The sequence below is a fragment of the Lissotriton vulgaris genome, chromosome 12 (assembly GCF_964263255.1).
Source record: "Lissotriton vulgaris chromosome 12, aLisVul1.2, whole genome shotgun sequence".
Lineage (NCBI taxonomy): Eukaryota > Metazoa > Chordata > Amphibia > Caudata > Salamandridae > Lissotriton > Lissotriton vulgaris.
The window spans coordinates 87,233,499-87,255,725 of record NC_141700.1 but is presented as its reverse complement, the minus strand read 5'-3'; the positions used below and the strand labels follow the sequence as shown (position 1 = coordinate 87,255,725).

General features: G+C 47.4%; 1 protein-coding gene and 1 pseudogene across 2 annotated transcripts in view; both read right to left on the bottom strand.

Annotated features, from left to right (window-relative positions):
* Positions 1-7,951: 7,951 nt before the first annotated feature.
* Positions 7,952-17,332, bottom strand: LOC147673428 (endoplasmic reticulum-Golgi intermediate compartment protein 2 pseudogene; annotated as a pseudogene).
* Positions 17,333-21,103: 3,771 nt separating this feature from the next.
* Positions 21,104-22,227, bottom strand: part of LOC147673427 (scaffold attachment factor B2-like) — a 57,543-nt gene continuing 56,419 nt past the window's right edge. For both annotated transcript variants that reach the window (XM_086947289.1, XM_086947290.1), the window contains one exon: positions 21,104-21,513. In XM_086947289.1, coding sequence (XP_086803415.1) covers positions 21,366-21,513 — 148 coding nt within the window. In that variant the 3' untranslated portion in view covers positions 21,104-21,365. The remainder of the gene's footprint in view (positions 21,514-22,227) is intronic.

The following is a 22,227-nucleotide window of genomic DNA, read 5'->3' as shown; positions in this document are numbered from 1 at the left end:
CAGGGCCCCGATTGATGCACATGGGTTTCTCGCCTGATGGTCTCTGTCGCAGGGGCTGTGGAGCTCTTGCCACTTTTCTGCACATCCTCTGGGACTGCCCGGTGATCGCCTCCTACTGGAGAAGAGTGCACCGCGTTATGGAAGAGGTGACTGGCGTGGCTGCCCACGCTGAGGCCCGTCGATGCCTTCTGAACGTATGGGAGCCTTCCGACCACAACGTTGCGCAGACTAGGTGGGTTACCCTTGGGAACATGGTAGCTAAGAGGGACATAGCCCAGAGGTGGGGTGCGGCCGAGGCCCCCCTGCTGGTACAGTGGAAGGCCAACATGGACTGGTGCATGTTCAGGGAGAAGACAGTCTATGTGGCCAGAGGGAGACCTCGAACTTGGACTAAAATTTGGGGAGCATGGAATGAATACAGGGGAGATGTGTGCTTACCGCCTGAACCAATCTGCCAGCATGATAATGTTTCTCCCTAGCCTGTGACGCCAACTGAGCTCTATTGTATTATATTCTCCTGTCACCTTCCCCCTCCCTCCTCCTTCCCATTCTGCAACCTATCCTTGATGCGCGTTTCCCTGCCTCTTTCCCTACCCATCCCTGACACCCAGCGTCACACTATTCACACTGCCACTTTCGCGCCCGCGGGCGCCTTGTTGTTGTATTCATTAATATAAAATCAACCTTCGACGATTATGTCTCAATTGTTTGACACTATTTCTCTCCTTTTATTCCTGCTGCCTTGCCTCCGGGATGTCAGGCTGAATAGCTGTGTGTTCTGATTTCAATAAAGGTTTTCAAAAATTTAAAAAAAAAAAAAAAAAAGAAGAGTAAATTGGATAGGTAACACCAAAAAAAACGGTGGGGGGGACTGCGTGATTATAAACTTTAAGCACCCACAACATGTGGCAACGGTCCTGCTTAGAGCAGCTTCAATTACGCAGTCGGAAACTGAAGTAGTTGCTAGGCCGTTGGGCTATTTTTATAACCACCTTGGTGGGCAACCGCCATCTAATCGTAAGGAGAAGGCTCCGAGCAATCCCACCTATCCTCATATGGTAAATAGACCATTGATGCCTAACTTCTTCTTTGGCCCACCACATGGTCCATTCATTCCAACGCTGCATTTGGGGAACCCTATGTTCGGGGGGAATGCCCCTTTAATGCATACCCCTAATCAATTTGTACCATTTGGCAACACCCCTCTGTATGATAACGGAATGGTTTACCAGGTCCCTACCCAGAATAGGTTTCAGTCCCTGAGTCACTTAGATCAGAACGATTGACTTGCGATTGAACCCCTTAGAGATCTAGAGTTTGAAGCGGCCGTTATGTTAACTAATGAAATGAGCAATGTATGTTTGAACTGTACGTTGAATGGGGGAGACACCCTAAACTCTACACCTAACATAGAGCTTTGTAATACAGATAATAACATGTCCATAGCTAGTGTGGAACAGTCAATAGCTAGCAATGAAAGAGAGAACATAACTTGTCATATCGCTAGTTGGAATATTGCGGGAATTGTGGCCAAGGAGGAGGCCTTAGGCTGGATTGAATTTGTGCATCTGTTTGATATACTATGTTTTCAGGAAACATGGAGTAAAAAAATCAATGGCATTGAGGGGTATGTGTCCTATGAGCTCCCAGCACTGCCCTCATCTCATGGTAGAACTAAAGGCGGCCTGCTGGTGTTAATTTCTGTCAAATTACCAATCCAGGTGAAAAAATTTGTTAATGTGGGGACGCATTCACAAATTTTATGGCTTACACAAGAACCAGGAAGAAACATTCTATTGATAAATTTCTACAACAATGTATTTGACAACACTAGACATGTAGTGATTAACGAATTAGATACGGCGGTGAATAATTTCGTGAGGAATTTTAACAATGTATTTGAATTTATTTTTGTGGGGGATTTTAATGTACCTGTGTGCCCATTATCCACCCAGAAAGTTTGTGGTGTGTATAATCGACAGGGGGAAGCTGAAGTTCACTTCCCTCACCACAATTACGGGGAAACTTTGAATACTTTTATGATTGATTACGATCTGGAAATCTTGGATAATGCTAAAAATGACACGGGAGGAAATATTCCAACTTTTAAAGGAAGGGGCGCTAATACCGTCATTGATTTTATATGTATGTCATCAACTATTGCCCCGTTATGCCCGATGCCCAATGTGATAGATATTATGTTGAGTGACCATAACTGTTTGACTACTGAACTAACCTTTTGGGCAAAAAATCGTGTCTGTGAAAATGGTATTATCAATAATATTGAACCCCACAGACAGAATGGTTATAGACTGAGGTGGAAAGGAGAAAAAGCTGTAATAACTTCAGACGCAATTATATCTAGTTGTTTGACAGATATCACGGCAATTTTAGAATGTGAAGACACCTCATCTGACAATATTGATCACTTTAACAATATTAATTCCATTATTAACAAAAAGTTCACTAAAAAGGCGGGGTCTAAAGCAAGGTGTCCTAGGGGCTGGTTTGACCAAGCTTGCTCCAATGCCCGCAAAGAATTCAAAGTGGCCCTTGCAGCCAAACCCAGGGACAAAGTTCTGGTGGTCCAACTTAGACAGGGATTTACTACCACCCTGAAACGTAGAAAAGCTGAATTACAGCAAGAAGCCTGGGATAATCTCACCCTAGCGGCGGACACGAACAATTGTACCCTGTTCTGGTCCACGGTAAATAGCCCATTCCTAAAAGATGACAAGGTTCCTGAACTCACTTCTAACGTGAGCATGCACTCATGGATCCAACATTTTTCTAAAATCTTTGATTCTTGTAATCCAATAGACACTAATGGGGATAGTTGGCCCATCCTTGCCCTAGATATAACTATCTGTGAAACCATGGCTAGTATTACAGCTAGCAAAGGAGGCAAGGCTCAGGGGCCAGATGGCGTTCCCATTGACGTATATAAGACCGCCCCAGATATATGGGGGCCACTGCTCACCAAAATCTTTAATACAGCTATCAGCGGTAATATACCGTCTACTTGGGAAGAGTCAATAATCATCCCTATTTTTAAAAAAGGAGATCGAGGGGATGCAAAAAACTATAGACCTATATCCTTATTGGATTCATCAGTCAAAATTATGAGTAGGGTCCTTCTTGTAAGATTAGAAGAGTGGGCAGAAACTAACGAGATTTTAAGTAATTGTCAGTATGGCTTTAGAAAAGGCCGTGGTACTATAGAACAGTGTCTGAATTTAGAGTTATTGGTGGGAAAATATACCAAGGCAAAAAATGGGTCGCTCTACCTTTGCTTCGCCGACCTCAGTAGTGCCTTTGATCTAGTAGACCACGCAATACTATGGGCCAAATTACTGGAGATGGGTGCCCCAGAGGGAATTATTTATTTCTTAGCCCGATTGTATGAAAAACTTCGCACCAGTGTTCGCTATGGACCCAATGGGGAGTGTACCACTAAGTTTGGGATAGGAAGGGGCATTAGGCAGGGTTGCGTTCTTGCGCCCCTGCTTTTTACCCTTTTCATTAATGAGGTTGAATCTGCCCTGCAAACAGTCGCTGCAGATGTCCCTAGAGTTAATAATCTTAATATACCAGTACTACTCTATGCGGATGACGCAGTGTTACTGTCTAGGACACCGTTGGGCCTTCAACGCTTAATGGATTGTTTTGTATCATTCATTAAGAATAGGAAACTGGTGATTAATAAGGCTAAGACCTATGTAATGGAATGCACCTCTGGTAAAGTTAAATGTAAAGGGAAAACCCATTTTGTTATTGATGGTGAACCAGTGAAAAAAGTTGATAACTTTTGTTATTTGGGAATTACCTTTTCCCAAAATGGGAGCTGGGCCACTGAACATAAGGTGGTCAGAACCAAGATGATCAGGAGCGCCAATGGGGTCTTTCTGTTTGCCAAGAAACTGGGGAATAGACGTATTAAAGACATGTTAAATATTTATCAATCAAAATGTCTTTCTGCTGCCCTTTACGGGGCAGGAGTTTGGGGGGTGTCAACAACCAAGAGCTTACAGGTAGAGGAGAACCTTTTCCTGAAAAAGCTCCTATGCTTACCCAGGTCTACTTCCAATTCCTTGGTTCATAATGAGACAGGGATCCAAGCCCTAAATGATTTGATTATGTTAAGGCCCATACTACTGTGGCGCTCTATCTGGCTCAGTGATGGTACCTCACTGAACAGAGCAATTATTAAGGACTGCCTTTTATTGGACCAACACTTGAAGATCCCCTGGATCAGCTACATTATTGATTGTGTACAAAATTTATTTGGAATCAAGTGGTTATGGACCCCTACGGGCTTTCGGAAATCCCCAAATCCGATGTGAAAACAACATTTTTAAAACATTGTAATGAAAGGCATCATTTAGAGGACTCCAAATTAACTTCTTGTGTATTATATAATAGCATGGATGAATTTACCGGTTTCAGACCATATCTATCACAGGTGACAAGAACCTCGCACCAGTTTGTGCTGACCAGAATGAGGATGGGCATAGCACATCACCTGGTTGCATGGCCTAACATTAAATCGCGCCCTGTTGGTCCCTGTAAATGTGATAATAAGTCTGAACAAAGCACTAAGCACTTCTTATTAACGTGTGATTTGTACATCGAGTTAAGGAAATTCTACTTGAAGCCATTATTCACTAGATTTGGAGTGAGAGACATTACAGAGGCTATGAAATTGATTTTTAATCTGAATCATGCAGATATCTGTTTTTTTACTGCATCTTTTATATTCAAAGCGATTAGCGCCAGGAAAAGTATGTGTTTTTAAAAAAATCTTTTGGAAATTTTAAATATTTATTCCATCTCCCCCTGGATATTTTGTAATTTGTGTATCTTCCTTTTGATCGATAATGTAAATATACTGTATATTATGTTTACCTCTATGAAATTGTATGAATGTCTGTATTACTTGTGCTTTTATGGACATGTTTTCTGGATGTTCCGAATAAAGCTTTATGAAATGAAATGATCCATAATTTCTGACAAACTTTCTATAGTAACCAGTCAGGCCCAAGAAAGCTCGAACCTGAGTCTGGGTGGTTGGAGGAGCCCAGTCCCTGATTGACTGTATCTTGCTCTCCAGTGGCTGAACTTGGCCTCCACCTACAAGGTGGCCCAAGTATACAACCTGTGTCTGCCCTATCTGGCACTTTGTGGCCTTGATAGTGAGACCTGCTGCTTGCAGTGCCTCTAACACTTTCCTCAGGTGGACCAGGTGATCCTCTCAGGTGGAGCTAAAGACAGCTATATCATCAAGATATGCTGCACAGAAGTCATCCAGCCCAGTGAGAACATGATTCACCAGCCTTTGGAAGGTGGCAGGTGCATTTTTCAAACCAAAGGGCATTACCACAAATTGATAATGCCCACCAGGGGTAGAAAATGCTGTCTTGGGCTTGGCATCCTCAGCTAACCTGATTTGCCAATACCCAGCTGTCAGGTCAAATGTACTTAAGTAGTTGGCAGAAGCCAATCTATAAGTTCATCTGCCCTTGGTATTGGGTGGGCATCAGTCTTAGTGACTGCATTGAGACCTCTGTAGTCTACGCAAAACCTCATCTCTTTCTTACCACACTGGGTGTGAGGCTTTGGCACTAGAACTACTAAACTAGCCCAAGGGCTATCTGAGGGTTCAATGACTCCCAACTCCAACATTTTCTGCACTTCTGTTTTGATGCAGTCTCTAACATGATCAGGCTGCCTGTAGATTTTACTCTTAACTGTCAAGCTGTCACCAGTGTCAACCTCATGGGTACACCAATTGGTCTGACTGGGTGTTAGAGAGAACATATGCCTGAAGGATTGAAGAACTTGTTTGCAATCCTTCTGTTGATGTTCAGAGAGGCTGCCACAAAAGACAACATCATCTACTGATCCATCATCAGGATTCTGAGTGGGCAGGTCTGGGAGAGGGTCACTCTCTTCCTCCTGTCCCTCATCTATGGCCATGAGCAAACTCATGTCCTTCCTGTCGACATATGCTTTGAGCCTGTTCACATGAAGCACCCTGTGGGGGCTTCTGGGAGTTCCCAGGTCCACCAGGTAGGTGACCTCTCCCTTTTGCTCAAGGATTGTGTGGGGTCCAGACCATTTCTCTTTGAGTGCTGCTGGGGCCACTGGCTCCAACACCCCCACCTTCTGTCCAGGCTGGTATACAGTCAGGACAGCCTTTTGGTCATGCCAAGCTTTTTGAAGTTCTTGGCTAGCCTCAACGTTTTTGGATGCCTTTTCCATGTACTCAGCCATCCTGGAGCGGAGACCAAGTACATAGTCCACTATGTTGGTTGCAGGCTTTTTGAGAGGTCTCTCCCATCCTTCCTTCACCAAACACAAAGGTCCTCTTACAGGATGTCCATACAAAAGTTCAAAAGGGCTGTAGCCAACCCCCTTCTGTGGGACTTCTCTATAAGCAAATAAAAGGCAGGGTATCAGGACATCCCATCTACGCCTGAGCTTTTCAGGTAGTCCATGAATCGTCCCTTTGAGGGTCCTGTTGAACCTTTCAACAAGCCCATTGCATTGTGGATGATAGGGTGTAGTGAACTTGTAGTTGACACCACGTTCCTTCCACATAGCAGTTAAGTAGCTTGACATGAAGTTTGCACCTCTGTCAGAGACAACCTCCTTAGGGAAGCCCACCCTGGAGAATACTCCAACTAGGGCTCTTGCCACAACAGGTGCTGTAGTGGTCCTAAGGCAGCGTTCTTCAAACTATGGGGCGCGCCCCCCTGGGGGGGCGCGGCACCATCCCAGGGGGGGCGCGCTCCACTCCGATCTTCCCCTTGTGCCCGTTCCTTTGTCTGGGTATTTCTCCCAGGAGGGGGCCAGTTCATGGAGTCAACAGCTTCGGCTGCAGTGCAGACAAGGAGTCTCCTCTGCTAAAAAGGAAAGCAAACAAACAGACACGCTTTCAGCTTTAGCAGAGGAGACCCCTTGCCTCCCACTGCAGCTGAAGCTGTCGACTCCGTGAATTGGCCCCCTCCTGGGAGAGTTAGCTCTTCCCAGAAGGGAGAGAAGGTTTCCCTAGAGAGGGTTTGAGGCACGGGCGGGGTGGGCTCTGGCCCAGGGCCCCTGCTTTTCAAGGGGGGTGGGAGGGAGGGGGTGGGGTCGGGAGTCTTAACATTCTTTAATTCGATGTCATATTTACTCCAAAGATGGTACAAAAATCATTTGTTTCGATGTGCTAGTACAGCCAGTTAAAAAGCCTTTTCAAACCATTTTAAATATTTCACTTCCCGATGGTATACCCCACACAACTCACATAGCAATACGTTTAATACAAATGTACATGTTCGTACGACCACTGCAATGTTCTCTAGTGCAGTGTGCATCCTCGTATACTCAGTAACTCAAAAGTGCGTTTCCAGTTTATAACAACAATCGCTTTGAAACAACTGTATGCAGCAAATATAGGACAAAGTCACTGAGGATATAGCCCAATAGGGTGAAAGCTTCAAGTTCCATACTAGTCGGCCTTGTGTGGTCTTGGTCTATTCAGCTCCTTTTAATTCTCGCTTTTGAATTGGCAGTGCTTCCTTGAGCCTTGGTACAAATAGACGTATGATGTTTTTAATTGATTTCTTACGAAGACACATAATAAGAAAGAACAATGTAAAAGGCACATTCTGGTTGAGGGATGGAGACTAATACCATTTCCCAAACCTAACGCTGCCTCTGCTACTGATGGAAAAACTTAAGGTGAAATGCAAGTTTTTTCAAAATGTGACCATTTGCATTAATTTCATTAAAAGGTCTGTTTCACAACAGGATTATTTTTGTTATGGGTTGATTTGCTGTGCTTTATCTTCTAATGAAAAGCCTGTACTTTTTCATTTTCCGAAATATACTGCACAATGTTTTTGGTATTTTATTGAAATAAAATGTGGCTTTCATCACAACAATTGGAACATGGTTCCAGGTGTATTCAATGCGTACTGTTTTCTTCAAGTAGAAGTATGTGGTTATTTGTGTCTCAATGGTGCAGAGGAACAGTCGGTTGCTTGTAAGCTCCTAGCTCGAAACGACAGCAGACGATGTCTACAAGAAATTCTGCCATTCCATGCAGCATGCCCGTTGTTGAGAAAATTCCACCAATACCACACAGTCTCACTAAGAACTGCCAAAATGGCATATGAGACTCTGTCACAGTCACCATTAGTGAACTAATGTCATATTTCATGACAATGCCTGATACGCCATGGCTGCCTGATGCATGATCAATCACACGTTCTCTTTCTGTCACTGCAAACTGATGAGTGTCAGATGCGATTCTGTATGTTCTGAGTTTTGTTGGCACAATTGTGATAAAATACTGGACCATCTGGTTATGATCTGAGGCGATTTTTTCCGTTCAATCAAGGGTGTTAATAATGGGTGTTAATAATGCCAGGAATCGGCTCTCCAAATGACATATGGTCAATTCGATGAGAAAAGTTGTATGTCTCGTGACTGACGAGTGCTGCCAGGTGTGCCTGGCCTCGTGGAAGTGGAATTGCCTTGCCAACTGTGATGTGAACGTTCCCTGCTACTTTGTTGACATACAGAGGCCCGTGTATTCTGCATGCGTCTGGAGGTTGCAACAAAGAGTCTTCCCTTGGCGGCAGAGCTGTTGAAGCACCTTTGACAGCACTTTTGAAAACTACATCTTGAAGAGAGTGCTCCTCCTGCAGGCGATTCTGAATTACTTGCAGGGGGGGTATGGATGGATGAGTGAGGGGATGGGTGAAGGGGTGGATGGATGGTGGGAGAGAGTATGGATGCATGAGTGGAGGGATGGATGGGAGTGGATGGATGTGTGTATGGTTGGAAGGGTAGATGGATGGGTGGAGGGATGGATGGATCAGTGAAATGGTGGATGGATCGATGGGGGGTGGATGGTAGACGAGTCAGTGGGTGGATGGATGAGAGAAGTGATGGATGTATTGATGGGTGAAGGGGTGAATGAATGGATGGATGATGAGTGAAGGGGTGGATGTGGGGATGGATGGGTGATTGAGGAGGGTGGATGGACGGGGATGGATGGAGGAGTGAAGGGGTGGGTGAGAGGTCAATGGATGGATTCATGAGTGCATGAGTGGATGGATGAGTGGGTGAAGGGTGGATGGAGGGATGGGTGGCTGGGTGAGGGGGGGAATGGAGAGAGGGGGAGGATGGATGGATGAGTGAGGACAAGGATGAATGATTGGCAGAGTGGATGGGCAGGTGTGTGCATAGATGGGTGAGGAGAGGAGCATGGAGATGGATGGGTCAGAGAGTGCATGCATGAGTGGGGGGAGGGTGGAGAGCGGGAGGGATGGATGGGTGGGTAGATGGATGAGGGGGGGGTTGAGTGGGTGGACGGATGAGTGACTGGGTGGATGGATGAGTGGGTGGGGGGGTGGCTGGTTGAGTGGGTGGGGGTGGCTGGTTGAGTGGGTGGGGGGTTGGATGGATGGGTGGAGGAGTGAATGGATGGGTGGAAGAGTGGATGGATGAATGAATGGAGGAGTGGGTGGATGAATGGAGGAGTGGATGGATGAATGGAGGAGTGGATGGATGAATGGAGGAGTGGATGGATGAATGGAGGAGTGGATGGATGAATGGAGGAGTGGATGGATGAGTGGGAGGATAGCTTGGGTGAAGGGGTGAGTGGTTGGATGGATGAGTGGGTGGATGGATGGGTGAAAGAGTGGTTAGGGGATGGATGGGGGAGATGATGGATGGAGGGATGGATGGTGGATGGGTTTGCAAGTGGTTGAAGGGGTTTGGATGTGGATGGGGCACAGATGGTGGGAAGGAATGAATGGTGGGGGAGTTGGTGGATGACAAGGTGTACATGATGGATGGGGAGGGTTGTGATGACTTCCTTTGCCTTGGAGGATTGTGTTTTGAGCTGTGGGGGCATGGTCCACCACCACCAGTATAAACTTGTGCCCTGATGCTGTCTGGGGTTCCATTGGACCAACAATGTCAATCCCCACTCTTTCAAAGGGCACCCCCACCACAGGCATTGGTATAAGGGGGGCCTTTGTTGTGCCACCTGACTTACCACTGGCTTGGCAAGTGACACATGAGCGACAAAACTCCTTGGTATCTTCATTCATGTGAGGCCAGTGAAAGTGTGAGACAAGTCTGTCCCAAGTCTTTGTCTGGCCTAAGTGTCCTGCTAAGGGAATCTCATGGGTCAAGGTAAGAAGGAAACCTCTCTGAGACAAGGGGATAACCAGCCTCCTGGCCATGCCAGGCTTGGGGTCTCTTGCCTCAGTGTACAGGGGTCCATCATCCCAGTATACCTTGTGGGTCCTTGTGGCGTTCCCAGCAGCCTCAGCAGCAGTCTGCTGTCTGAGGGGTTCAAGGGAAGGGCAGTCTAATTGTTCCTTCCCCAGGTCTTCTCTTGAGGGTCCCCCTGAGCCCAGAAATTCAACTTGATCAAGTTCAAATTTTTTAGGCTCAGTTTCCCTCAATTCCTGTAGGTCAGCCTCCTCTGAGACTTGATCCTCAACCTGGGGCAAGGGGGAAGGCAATGCCTTAACCCTACTGCTCTTCTTCTTGGAAGGGGTCTGGTCCATTGTTCCAGGATCCAGCAGCTGTTCAGTGGGGCATTTTCTTGCCTGTGACCTAGTCACAGCAAGCACATGTGCTGGCAAGCCTAACATCTCCATGTGAGTCCTCTGCTCCACTTCTGACCATTGTGATGACTCCAAATCATTGCCCAACAAACAATCCACTGGGAGGTCTGAACTAACTACAACCTTCTTTTGGCCATTTACCCCTCCCCAGGAGAAAGCAACAATCGCCATACTATGACTGGTAGTGACGTTGCTAGCATTGGTCACCAGGAAATCTGTACCTGGCATGATCTGTCCAGGGTCCACAAAGTTAGGTGTCACCATGGTGACACTGGCACAAGCCATTTATCAAAGGTGTCTGCCTGTATTTGCCCAAAGTATTGGGACTGACATCAGGGGGATGGAAAACATCCTTAACAACGAAGTTTAAATTACGACTTACCCTAACAACGAAGTCAGAACGACAGATGTTAACGAATTTCCCAAACCACGACTTTACTTAACAACTAAGCTTATTTTGTTTTCTGTGATCAAGTTACATGGAGAAAAAATGGCCACTAGATGGCAGGCTTACATTCTGCATGAACTATAAGCTCTGGATAAGTAGTCAAGCACCAAAATGAAGTGCTTACTCAAGAATCACAGAATGGTGCCGGGCCTCAAACTTGGTTTTTAAGTTCCAAAGTGGGAGGCTTTGGTTGTAAGTTAATATACCATCCCCACTTTTCCGATTTCTTTAAAGTTGCAAACATGAAGCAAAACATGCAGGGATGTGTTGTTCTGAACTGATAAAACTGCAACAGAATGAGTAAACGAGTTAAGCATCCATCACCACAGTATTAGAGATGCGACAACTCTAATTGTCACATGTACTGTCAAGCGCAGCGATAACAAACGAAAAATGGATACTGTTTGAGGAAAAAAAAGTGGAGGGGCATTCAGCATATTCACTCAGAGGTACATTGTTTCATAAATAATATGGTTGAACAGAAGCCCCACACACTTCTAGAAAGTGCTAAGTGCTCCGCTCCACTAAGTAATACATAAATGAAAAAAAATGCAGATTACTTGGTAAGCGTGGCACCCGGACCAGGAGACAATGTGTTAACTACACAGACAACAGGAAGTAGGAGAGGTGATGTGCTAGGTTGACCTAGTGACAAGCGATGCACTAGACCACACCGGCAATGTTGCATCACATGTCACGATTACAGTAGGTGCAAGCATAGCTTGTGTGTGGGTGATCGTGTATATTTTTAGAGTGGGGGGAATTAGTATTTAAGGGGTGGGGGGATCGGGATACTGATTGGAAAGCATTTTTTTAAACATGTATTTATTTACAGCAAAATTTAGTGGTAAAGGAATGCGTTTGAAAAAAAATCGTGGTTTAGACGAGGTCGTGGTTAAGACCTCGTTGTTAGGGAAGTCGTGGTTGGGGAATTCGTGGTTTAAACATACAACCCAGGGGGATATATCCACATCCCCTGTACAGACAAGGACAGCCTGAGTGAGTGTGCCAACTAAGTTGTCATACCCCTCAGAACCCAAGGTTAACCCAACTAATCCCTTGGGAGGTGCACTACTACTAATACTGCTGGCTGTACTAGGGGGCACAGGTGCCTTAGGGGCTGCAGTAGCAGGAGTCTGCCCTCCTTTCTTGGTGCACTCACTAAACTAGTGAGTTTTACTTTTACAGTACTGGCACCACCTTTTTGACTGGCCTTCTTGAGTCTTCTTCTGGGAAGCCTGACCCCCACCCTCTTTGGATTGTTGGGGACCTGTCGAAGACTTCTGGTCATTTTGTTCGCCTTTAGTATCTTTACCCTTCTGGTCTGCTTTCTTCTGACCACCCTGGTTCTGCTTAACTCTTGTTCTGACCCATCTGTCTGCCTTCTTTCCCAATTCTTGGGGAGAGGTCAGATCTGAGTCAACAAGATGCTGATGCAACAACTGGTTCTGACAATTGTTTAACATCTGTTCCCTCATGATAAGATTGTACAATCCTGTATAATCAGTAACCTTACTGCCCAGCAACCAGCCCTCCAAAGCCTTAGTGGCACAATCTACAAAATCAGACCAATCCTGAGACTGAGTTTTCTGGGTATCCCTGAACAGTAACCTGTACTGCTCAGTGGTTAGGCCAAACCCATCTATCAGTGTATTCTTCAGGACTTGGTAATTGTTAGCTCCTCAGCTCTAGTAGTGAGGAGCTTGTCTCTACCTTTACCTTCAAAGGAGAGCCACAAGATAGCTGCCCACTGACTCTGGGGGACACACTGTACAGTGCAAGCCCTCTCCAAAGCAGTTATCCATTTGTGGATACCATCCCCTTGTTTAAAGGGGGGGCACTATCTTACTCAGGTGTCTAGTATCTAAACTCCTGTTTTCCCTTGGGGGAATGCTGCCACCAGTGGAATCTAGTCCACTTAACTTTGGCTCTCTAGCAAAGGCAAGCCTCTCTTTGGCCAGGGCAAGTTCTTCCCTTTCAATCCTCAGATTGGCTTCCCTCATCTTAGCTTCATGCTCCCTTCTCTTAGGGGATGACATCCCTCTACGAGAAAATGTCTGAGAGCCATTGGTTCGAATGGATCTGCTAGAGCCTCTGGATTGAGACCTAACTCGTCCATTCCCAATGTTAAGCTGGCCTGAGAGGGGCCCCAGGGGTCCCCTAGTACCATTCTCATGCCTGCTTAAGTTGGCCCTAGTTAGCTGGCTAACTACTTCTTGACCTTTGTCTGCCTCGTCCTCAGATGGCTCTAGGTCCTCATCCTCCTCTTTACCTTCTGCAGAGAGATGGATAAGGTCAGGGTCACCTGAGGTTCCCTCTAGGGGAGGCATTGTCCCATCTGGATTAGAAGGGTCTGGGTTACCAGCTCTCCTGGCATCATAAGTCTCTAAGAGACCAATCAGGAATGGGATTGTAGGGTTAGAACCCTGTTTTAGCTTCCTGGAGGTACACACTTGTCTCATCTCCTGGAAGCTAAGAGCAGCATATCTGGAAGTGACCTGTGGAGGGTCCACTGACACAAGGGGAGACTCAGAGTTTCCTCCATTGTCTGACATGCTGTTTCTAGTGTGGTGTAAGTGATGCACCTACCTACACTATTTGTTTGCCTACTAATCCCTCGCTAAGAGTTGTAGCCAAGGTGTGCTAAGCATTGAGGAGCTACAACAGCTGGTTCAGTAGAACTCAGAGTATTCTAAGCTAAGTTATATGTACCTGGAGTACTTATGTGATCTTTCACAAGATATTCTTAGGATACGTGTGGTAAAACAACAGCAAGCTCCAATCCCAACCGCTGCTCACCAATGTGAGAAGTTGGCCTGATATGCAGTGCTCACTATTCTAGTGATCACTATGTATCAGTCCAAACAACCCTTATTGATGATTGGTTGTAAGTCAACCTTATAGAGCAGCTATCCTAGTAGCGTGGATACGAGCAGTCTTCGGGCTAAACTCTAGAGGGCGTGTTAAGCCAGCTGTTATACCATCACATATACCCCTTGAACACCAAGTGAAAGGACACCACACAAGTGTTATGAAAATAAACAGTGTATTTATTTAGATCACAACAGCCCTGTACTCTTTATGAGGACAGGGTACTAAGCACACAACAAAACTTACGAAAATACTTTAAGTTGCACAATTTACACAAATGCCCGAGGGGCACGGAAAACCATATACTATGGAAGTGGAATGCGAAATTACTAGCAGGTAAGTACTGGACTAATAGGCTTTGGAATCGCTAGGACTACGTTACAGAACCTTCAGATTACTAGTAGGAGGCCTAGGGGAGTCGGGTGCAGAGTGTGCACTCTCACGCGGGATGCGGGACAAAGTCTATGGGAGCTAGTAAAAGCAAAGTTAGTGTTCTCGGGCGAACCCGATAAGGTAGATCGAAAACGACAGTGGATCTGGACCCTTGGATAGTGAGGCTATGCTGGGGCACCGAAATGCCGAAGTTACCTAGCCCAGGGGATGCGGCTGCATAGGTCTGCAAAGACGTCGGGAATCCTCGTTGACTAACCAGGAGCCTGAAGAAAGAGTTGCTGGCAGGCGACCAGTGAAGATTGTTCGAAGTGATCCAAGCATGGATCGAAGATGGATGACACCTGAAAGCAGAGGGGACCAAGTTCGTGACCACTAGCCAATGATCAGATGGCACCAGGAAGGCACCGGATGGTAGTCACCTCGACCAGGTGAGTGGGCGACGCTGGGCTCTGCAGTCTCACGGACCAGGAGGCGTTGTCGGCGATCAGGATGGAGGTGCGAGCTGTCCCACGATGGTTGATGCTGTCGACGTCGCTGGACCCAGGATTGGGGCAACAAGTCTTGGCAAATTCAAGCCCACGCGGTGGACTCAAAATGGCGTCTGGAGTGCACCAGGGGGGTCCGGGGTGCTCCTCTTTTGGAAGGGAGCAAGGGCCAGTCTGGAGCAACCAGACCAGCAGTGGTGATGTCGTCGGGAACACCACAAGCCAGCGGGCTAGTAGCCAGACAACGCAGTGAGCAGCAAAAAGCAGAAGGGCCCCACGCAGATCTCGTGGATGCTGGGAGGCTGGACTTCGGTGCTGGAGCTGCTCAGGGTCGGGGCTTCTCGGACCCCAAAGCACTCACCAGAGGATCCCTCGGCTGTCGTGCTGGATAGAAGTCGTGCAGTTCTGATGATGGCCGGTCCCTCGAGGTCTCGTCGCACCTACGGTTCTCAGCTTAGCTGTAGAGGTAGGTAGAGGTCAGAGGTGCCAGGGAAGCCGGGTCTCGTCGAGCTGGTCAGTCGGATTCCGGAGGAAGGACGTGCAGCAAACCGCAGAGGTCTTAGATGGTGCCTGCGGATGCAGGGTGACTACTCCTTAGTCACAAGGGAGAAATCTTGAGAAGAGTCGAGAGTTCCTTTCGTGGAAAGTAGTTTCTTGATTCAAAGATGAATTTAGAAGGGTCCCCGCTCCTGCCTTTATCCTAAAGAAAGGGGTGGGTACGCGACTAGGTCCTGCCCTAGGGGTGGGACCAGGAAGGGGGTGGTTACACCCCTCACCCATGCCGGACTTCCCCCAGGCCAGGGGCTGGTGTGCCCCTGGAACTGGTTCTAGCCGGCAGATGTGTAGTAAGCACCGGGGTGCCACTTGCAGTCACCTTCCTGTAAAGCCCTGCCTACCCAGGATACACAAAACCCTGTCTGGGATGGTGCTAGCACCGCCCCTGACAGGAAACCTTTTGTCCAAGCTCCCCTCGCTGGAAGGACTCCCAGCTGCAGGGGGTCAGACTCGTGTCTGTGGTGGCAGCATCCATTTTGTGATGCTGAGGCTTGAGTTAACTTTAACCGGGGTTCACAGTTACATACATGTCGTGTCCCTCTAGGAGGGTGGAATGCTAACCCCGTCCCCAGAATTGGCGAGGGGGTTAGTATTCCAATTCGTATGACACCTTACTCGACATGTTTTGATAAAGCGATACCAAAGATAGCATTTAACCACGAGGATTATAATGCACTTAAGAGTATATGGTATGCGTTATCATGGAACAGCTATTAGGACTTGGTTCCGCAAGCTGCAAACGGGCTTAGCTCATGCCAGAGCACCATCTCACACGATGCCAAGCACTCTGCCTTCAGGATTGTCAAGGCCTGCCATAGGAGTGACTGATAGGAATCAGTGTGTCCATTTTTAGGGTTAGATATAGGTATACTATATCTAAAGCAAAGGGCGATTACACCACCTTGCCCCAGCTGTCGTGCAGCCAGTTGTGTCAGATTTAGATGGCCAATCAGGGGTGGCATAATACACGTTTCAGCCCCTGGTAGGCCCTGGGAACACCTATGCCCTGAGTTACAGGGTCTGATAAGGTGGCCCAGTATCAATTGGATAATACACCTAAGGTACACGTGTCAATTTAGTGAGAGAACAGCTAGGCTGTGGGTCTGATTAGCAGGCCCACAGCCAGAGAAAGTCGTAAACCAGTGAAACAAAAGCAAAAAATCTGGGTGATCATAGGATTGCAGACCCTACTCTCCTACACTGGCCTCTGCCCTTCTGGCGCTTCTGAAACTGCTTACGGAACGGTTGTTGCGACTGTGCCGAAGCTTGGCCACGTCCTCTGCCTTGCCCACCGAACCGCCGTTGGAATGGTCGGTACGATTTCTTCGTGTCTTTCGGCTTCTCCAGGCCCACAGCTGTGAGCGTTTCGGCCTCCGCCTTCATGCGGGCCATCTAGTCATCCGCATGCTTCCCGAAGAGGGTCTCGCCAGAGAATGGCAGGTTGGCTACCCTATGCTGTGCGTCCGGTTTCCGGGACGCAAGACGGAGCCAGGCGTGACGTCGTTGGTTAACTCCATGGCAAAACCCATGAGCCGCCAACAGGGATAAGTCTGCTGCAGTGCTGATAATCTGGTTCGCCACCAGCATCTCCTCATTCAGCCCTTCCTGGAAGTCCTTGCGCTTCTCGCGAAGTAAGTGCTCCACAAACTGCTGGAGGGAGTCCCAGAGGGCGCGGTCATAGCGTCCCAACAGCGCCGTGGCACTTGCAGCCTTCATAGAGGTCGCCGACGTTCCACATACTTTCCTCCTTGCTGAATCCATCTAGACTCCTTATCCGGGGGAACCGTGGATGACGGGGTGGTGGCATGTTTGCGGGCCGCCGTCACAATCACAGAATCCGGAGGGGGTTCCGCCCTCAGAAAGGCCAGGTTCGAATCTGGAGCCCGGTACTTTTTCAGTAATCTTGGAGACGCCTTCGTCACCGCAAGGGTGAGAAAAAGGGCCATTGCCGGTTCCTCCAGGCCCGGCACCAGAGGCAGCAGTGGATGAGACAGGTGTTTCTGGTGCAATGTCTCGAAAATTACTGAAGTCTTAGGTGTAGGCACCGTCAAGGATATGCCCAACTTCGCAGCGCCCCTTAAAAGGACATCATGGAACGCCACCAGGCAGACCCCCCAGGATATAGCGGCATGGAGTAGCAAATTTAGCGGCACAAAAATGGAAATTTAGCGGCACAAATATGGAAATTTAGCGGCAATTTTGCGGCATTTTATTTGGCCATTTTACCTACAACAAACAGATATCTTATTTTTTTTTAGTTATTTACCAACATGAAGCTATTGTATGTATACTAATGTAAGCATTCCTCCCTAGAAACACTCTTGATTGTGGGTTTAAGTAATTCCCTTTTCCTACAGCTTGACAGTTACACGAAATGAATGTCCACAATGTAGTGGTAAAGCTCTGGTTTAGGGGTTACTTTTTGTTAAAACCTCCTGAACTCCTACTTGCATATATTGGGAATTTTTGGAAGACGATAAACGACAGAATTAACTGCACAAGATGCGTTTTTTTCAAGAAATTATTTTTTTACATTTTCTGTTTTCGGGATTATCAACTTTGACTATTATTTTGCTCTTCCCTTTGGTGTATTTTGCCTGCCAAAGAAAGCACAAATCCACCGGCTCCCAGAGGTTCATCTGTCCATGCTTGCCCACTCCAAGCTGTTGCTGCATCCTGCCAGTGAAGCAAAAGTTTGGCCCAGTCACTAAGAAACCTTCGGTTTTAGCTAGTGTTTGTGTCTGCAGAGGTCATTCTTACAACCTGCTCTATTCTGGCCACGAGGATACGTTTTAAAAAAACGCATTGCTTTTGTGGATTAAAGTTCTTCATTAAGCGTGCCAGAAAGAATGCTCACTGGAATTTTGATGTTTTAGCCTGGGGCTTTCTGGACAGTCCAGACGGCCCGAGCAGATAGCAGACGTGTAAAAAAAGATCCGTTTGCCTCATTTCTTTGCCAAGAATGATGCAGACCGAAGCAGACAGTGAGGAGATAAAAAGACAGGCAGGTAGGCAGCTAGAGACAAATATAGACACAGATAGACAGCCGAAGATAGATTTCGCTATTTAAAAAAAAAAAGCCCCGTGTTAGCATTGGCTGCACATGTTGTATTCACGCCGGGCCTTCCTCACACAGGTCAGCAACAATCGCCCTTTCTTTCCCATATTGACCCTCGGCTCCAGGGGAGAGGGCAGGGCCTCGCCCCAGTCACCGGGAGGGTCTCCAGCGGGGAGCCAGACGCGCGAGGGGCACTTCAAAGCCCGTCACAGTGAGCTGCTAATGCCCCATTAAGCCTGGAAAGCTATTTTGTTTTTCTGTGTCCTTCCCAGACCGCCCCAATAAACAACGTAAGTGGCCCCAGACCCCCCAGGATATAGCGCCTTTGTAAAAATCCCACGATTTCACCAAAAGTGCCGATTTCGCGGGCACTATTGTAAAAATCGCGGCATTTTTACAAAAGGGCCGATTTCGCGGCAAATCGCGATATCCTGGAGGGTCTGACCAGGTCATCAATCGGAGACCCTCGTGTCCGGTGACCCCGACAAGGTCGGAGAATAGTCCCTGGTCCCCGAGGACCTCTTGTGAGCGAGATCCGTGCCTCCTATGGCGGCCTCTCGACCGCGTGGACGATCTGTGTCGCGATCTCTCCCTGCTCCCAGAGCGAGAGCGAGACCTGCCAGCCCATGCCCGCTCCACCGGTTTCCGTGGTGGGGTCTTCCTTGGCTCCTCTCGGGGTTTAGGTTTCGGTGTCCCCTTAGGAGGTGTAGGCAAAGGAGGTAACGACGTGGACCTCGGCAGAGGGACTGGAGATACCACCGACCGAGGGGCCGGCCCATTCGGTGGCGGTGGTCCGCCTGGCGGAAGTGGAGGGTTGACGGGAGGGTCCTCCTTAGGTACAGGCGGAGGTGGCGACCTAGGTCGAGATGGTGTGTACACCACTGAGTACACCGAGCCCGGTGACCCCTTAGGCGAAAGGGGCTGAGATCCACGCAGTGATCGCTTTCCCTTGCGTCCTCCACTAGAAGCAGTCTGACTTCTGGGGCCAGAATCCCTCTTGCGCCGTTTAGGAGAGGCGGAGCGACTCCTAGACGCCGATCTCTTCATTCTCGACACAGAGCGCCGCTTTTCCGGCGCCGAACGCCGCCTCCGGCGTCAAGCGGCGCCTCCGCGTCGACGATCTCTTCCACGACGTCGAACGCCGCCCCCGCGACATCGACCTCTTCCTCCGTGATGCCGCCTCCGCGACGACGAGCGTCGATTCCTCCTTCTTGAGGTCCTAGACGTCGAGGATCCCCTCGACGGCGAGCGCCGATGCTTGTCACTAAGACTCCGACGTAGACTACGCCGTCGACGGTGGCTTCGACGGCGACCTCTCCAGGCCCTTCGACGTAGAGTCGTCACGCCATCTCGACCCGGAGCCCCGGGGAGATGGGGAACACCGCCGTCATCCCTCTCGACGACGTCGTCGATGCAATCGACGTCGAGGGAGACCAGGACCGCTTGCTGGTCTTCCTGCCTCTGGGGAGCCCCCCAGAGGCCTCAGCAGAGGCAGAGGGAACCTTCCCAGCCTGCTCAGACCCACCTGCAGCCTGCAGACGTCTCTCCTCACGGCCAGAGAGCCTAATCTTCAGCCTGTCCCTCAGAGTCCGAGCTGTAAGCTGCTGGCAGATGACAGTCTTCAGGGACATGATCTTCAGGGAGGCAGACGTCGTGTGGATCACTCTTGGCCTTCTTCCTTCCACATGCTGGGCACTTGTCAAAAAGACCAGGCATTTTAGAGCCCTAAAACGCCTGAACCAACACACAGAAGAGAAGGAAAGCACCAAGAAAGCTAAACTCAAAAACTTTTAAACACAAAAGTGACAAAAATCCAATAAACCCTTGAAACAAGGGAGAGCTCAATGCCAGGGTTCTGTTAGCAGGAGCCGGAAAAAAAGAACTGAAAGTAGAGGGACCTGCTATGCATTCTGGGATACTGGGAGAAAGTTCTCTTAAACACAGTATCCTATTTAAGCCACATAACGGCAGCCTATGGGGCTTGTCTGCCCATGCCTTCCTCTCCATCATTCCAGAGTCTTTTACTGGTGGAGGCAAGTTTCTCTATGGTAGAAACTGGGCAGGTGTGGCCATAGATACGGCACCGAAACGCGCGTCCTGTGACCTTATTATCTGGCCCCCAGTTAACTGGGAAGACGCTTTAGGACAGTTACCCAAGGATCAGAGTGCGTTGTAATATTCTAGCTTTGACCAGGTCTTTATAAAAATTCTCTGGATGACATACCCTACCCTTAAGGAAATGGAATACGGAAGAAAGCTCTGGAATAATGTACGTGAGGACAAAAAGTGCACTCCAAATATTTCAGGTATTAGTTACAATGCTGTCTATGTAAGAAAAAAGACCCATGGATTCCACTGTACTTTGCCACCACAATTAATCTTTTTAGTTCAGGGAGGCACTGAAGCAAATTCAAATTATCTACATTTTATTAACCCATCAAAGTACTGCTAGTGACATACTAAATGGGTTTCATTTACATAAGGTAAAAAAAAAAATAGCAATTGCATTTGTACATTGTATGAAAAAAATGAAGTTGGGAGAAAGTGCAATAACTTGATCAGTTTGAAAAAGCAGTTGCTTAAATAATAAACTTCATAAAGGCAGGTCAAAGGAGTATGAAAGTAGTTATGAAGTTTTAAAAATGTACAAACAGCCTGGTGTCAATTTTGTGTTTTATGTAGGTGAGAAACATTTACAAAACAGCAGGGATACCCACGGGCATGCAGGATACAATCAATTGTAAACCTTTTATTTACTAAAAATGGAATGCTTAACAAAAGTTTCAACTGCAGGTTAACAATACCACAAAAGCTAGCTCACGTTCTTAAAGGCTTTACAATGGCAGGTTAAAAAAAAATCCTTTGGGCCAAAGAATTGCACAAAATCGCTCCAAGATTAAAACAAAAACGATTTAAAATGTTCAATAGCGGCGGGTGAAGCGAGGATCACTAGGCGGAGTCGGTGCCGTAAAGCTTCCGGGTACTCCACTACTCGGCAATAACTCTTCTTGTCGTCCTATTGTTGTAGATATCCCCTGTGAGCTTTCACCATGTCCAAAGCTTGTATGCCTTAAAAAGAAAGTAATAAATGCTGAGTAACATTGTAAATCTAGCACAACCTCAAGAAGCAGCATGCCAAGGTAATGACTAGGTAAATACTGTTTCACCCAAGCAGAATCTTAAACTGTAGAGGTTTTGGATTGGAAACACCCCAGGATCAAGTTAAAAAGTACAATTCGGACATTTGAAAGGGTCAGTCCCAGCGTATACATTTTCAATCCATGATTTGAAACAGATAACTAAATTCACCAACTTTTCTAGATTTGCCTTCAAATCGGGTTCAGTAGTTAACCATAGCAGTGACTTCTGCATCTACTCTATCAGCCACTTATCCTCTTCCAACCCATATTGGTGATTCTTAGATGACTTTACATCACACTGCTGAATTCAAGTACAATTAGAATTTTACATCTTAAGAAATCAACCTCCCCCACCAAAATAGTCCCTCTTTCCCTTAATCTGTGTAGTTTGATGATCATGTGGAGGACACATGTTCCTGTAGTAACCTCTTTTTCCCTTGTCAATCTAAAAACAAAACTTCCCATTTTAGTGCAGAAGAGGGTCAGAATTACTCTAGGTTGACCTCCACATTACACATAAAGGGTACAAGTAACGTTTAGTAAGGAAGACTGAGTATGATGTACTGGTCCATGTTCAAATTGCACAATTAAAAACAAACAGATGGCGCCAAGTTACAGAAAAGTAACGAGAGGAACAAAAGAC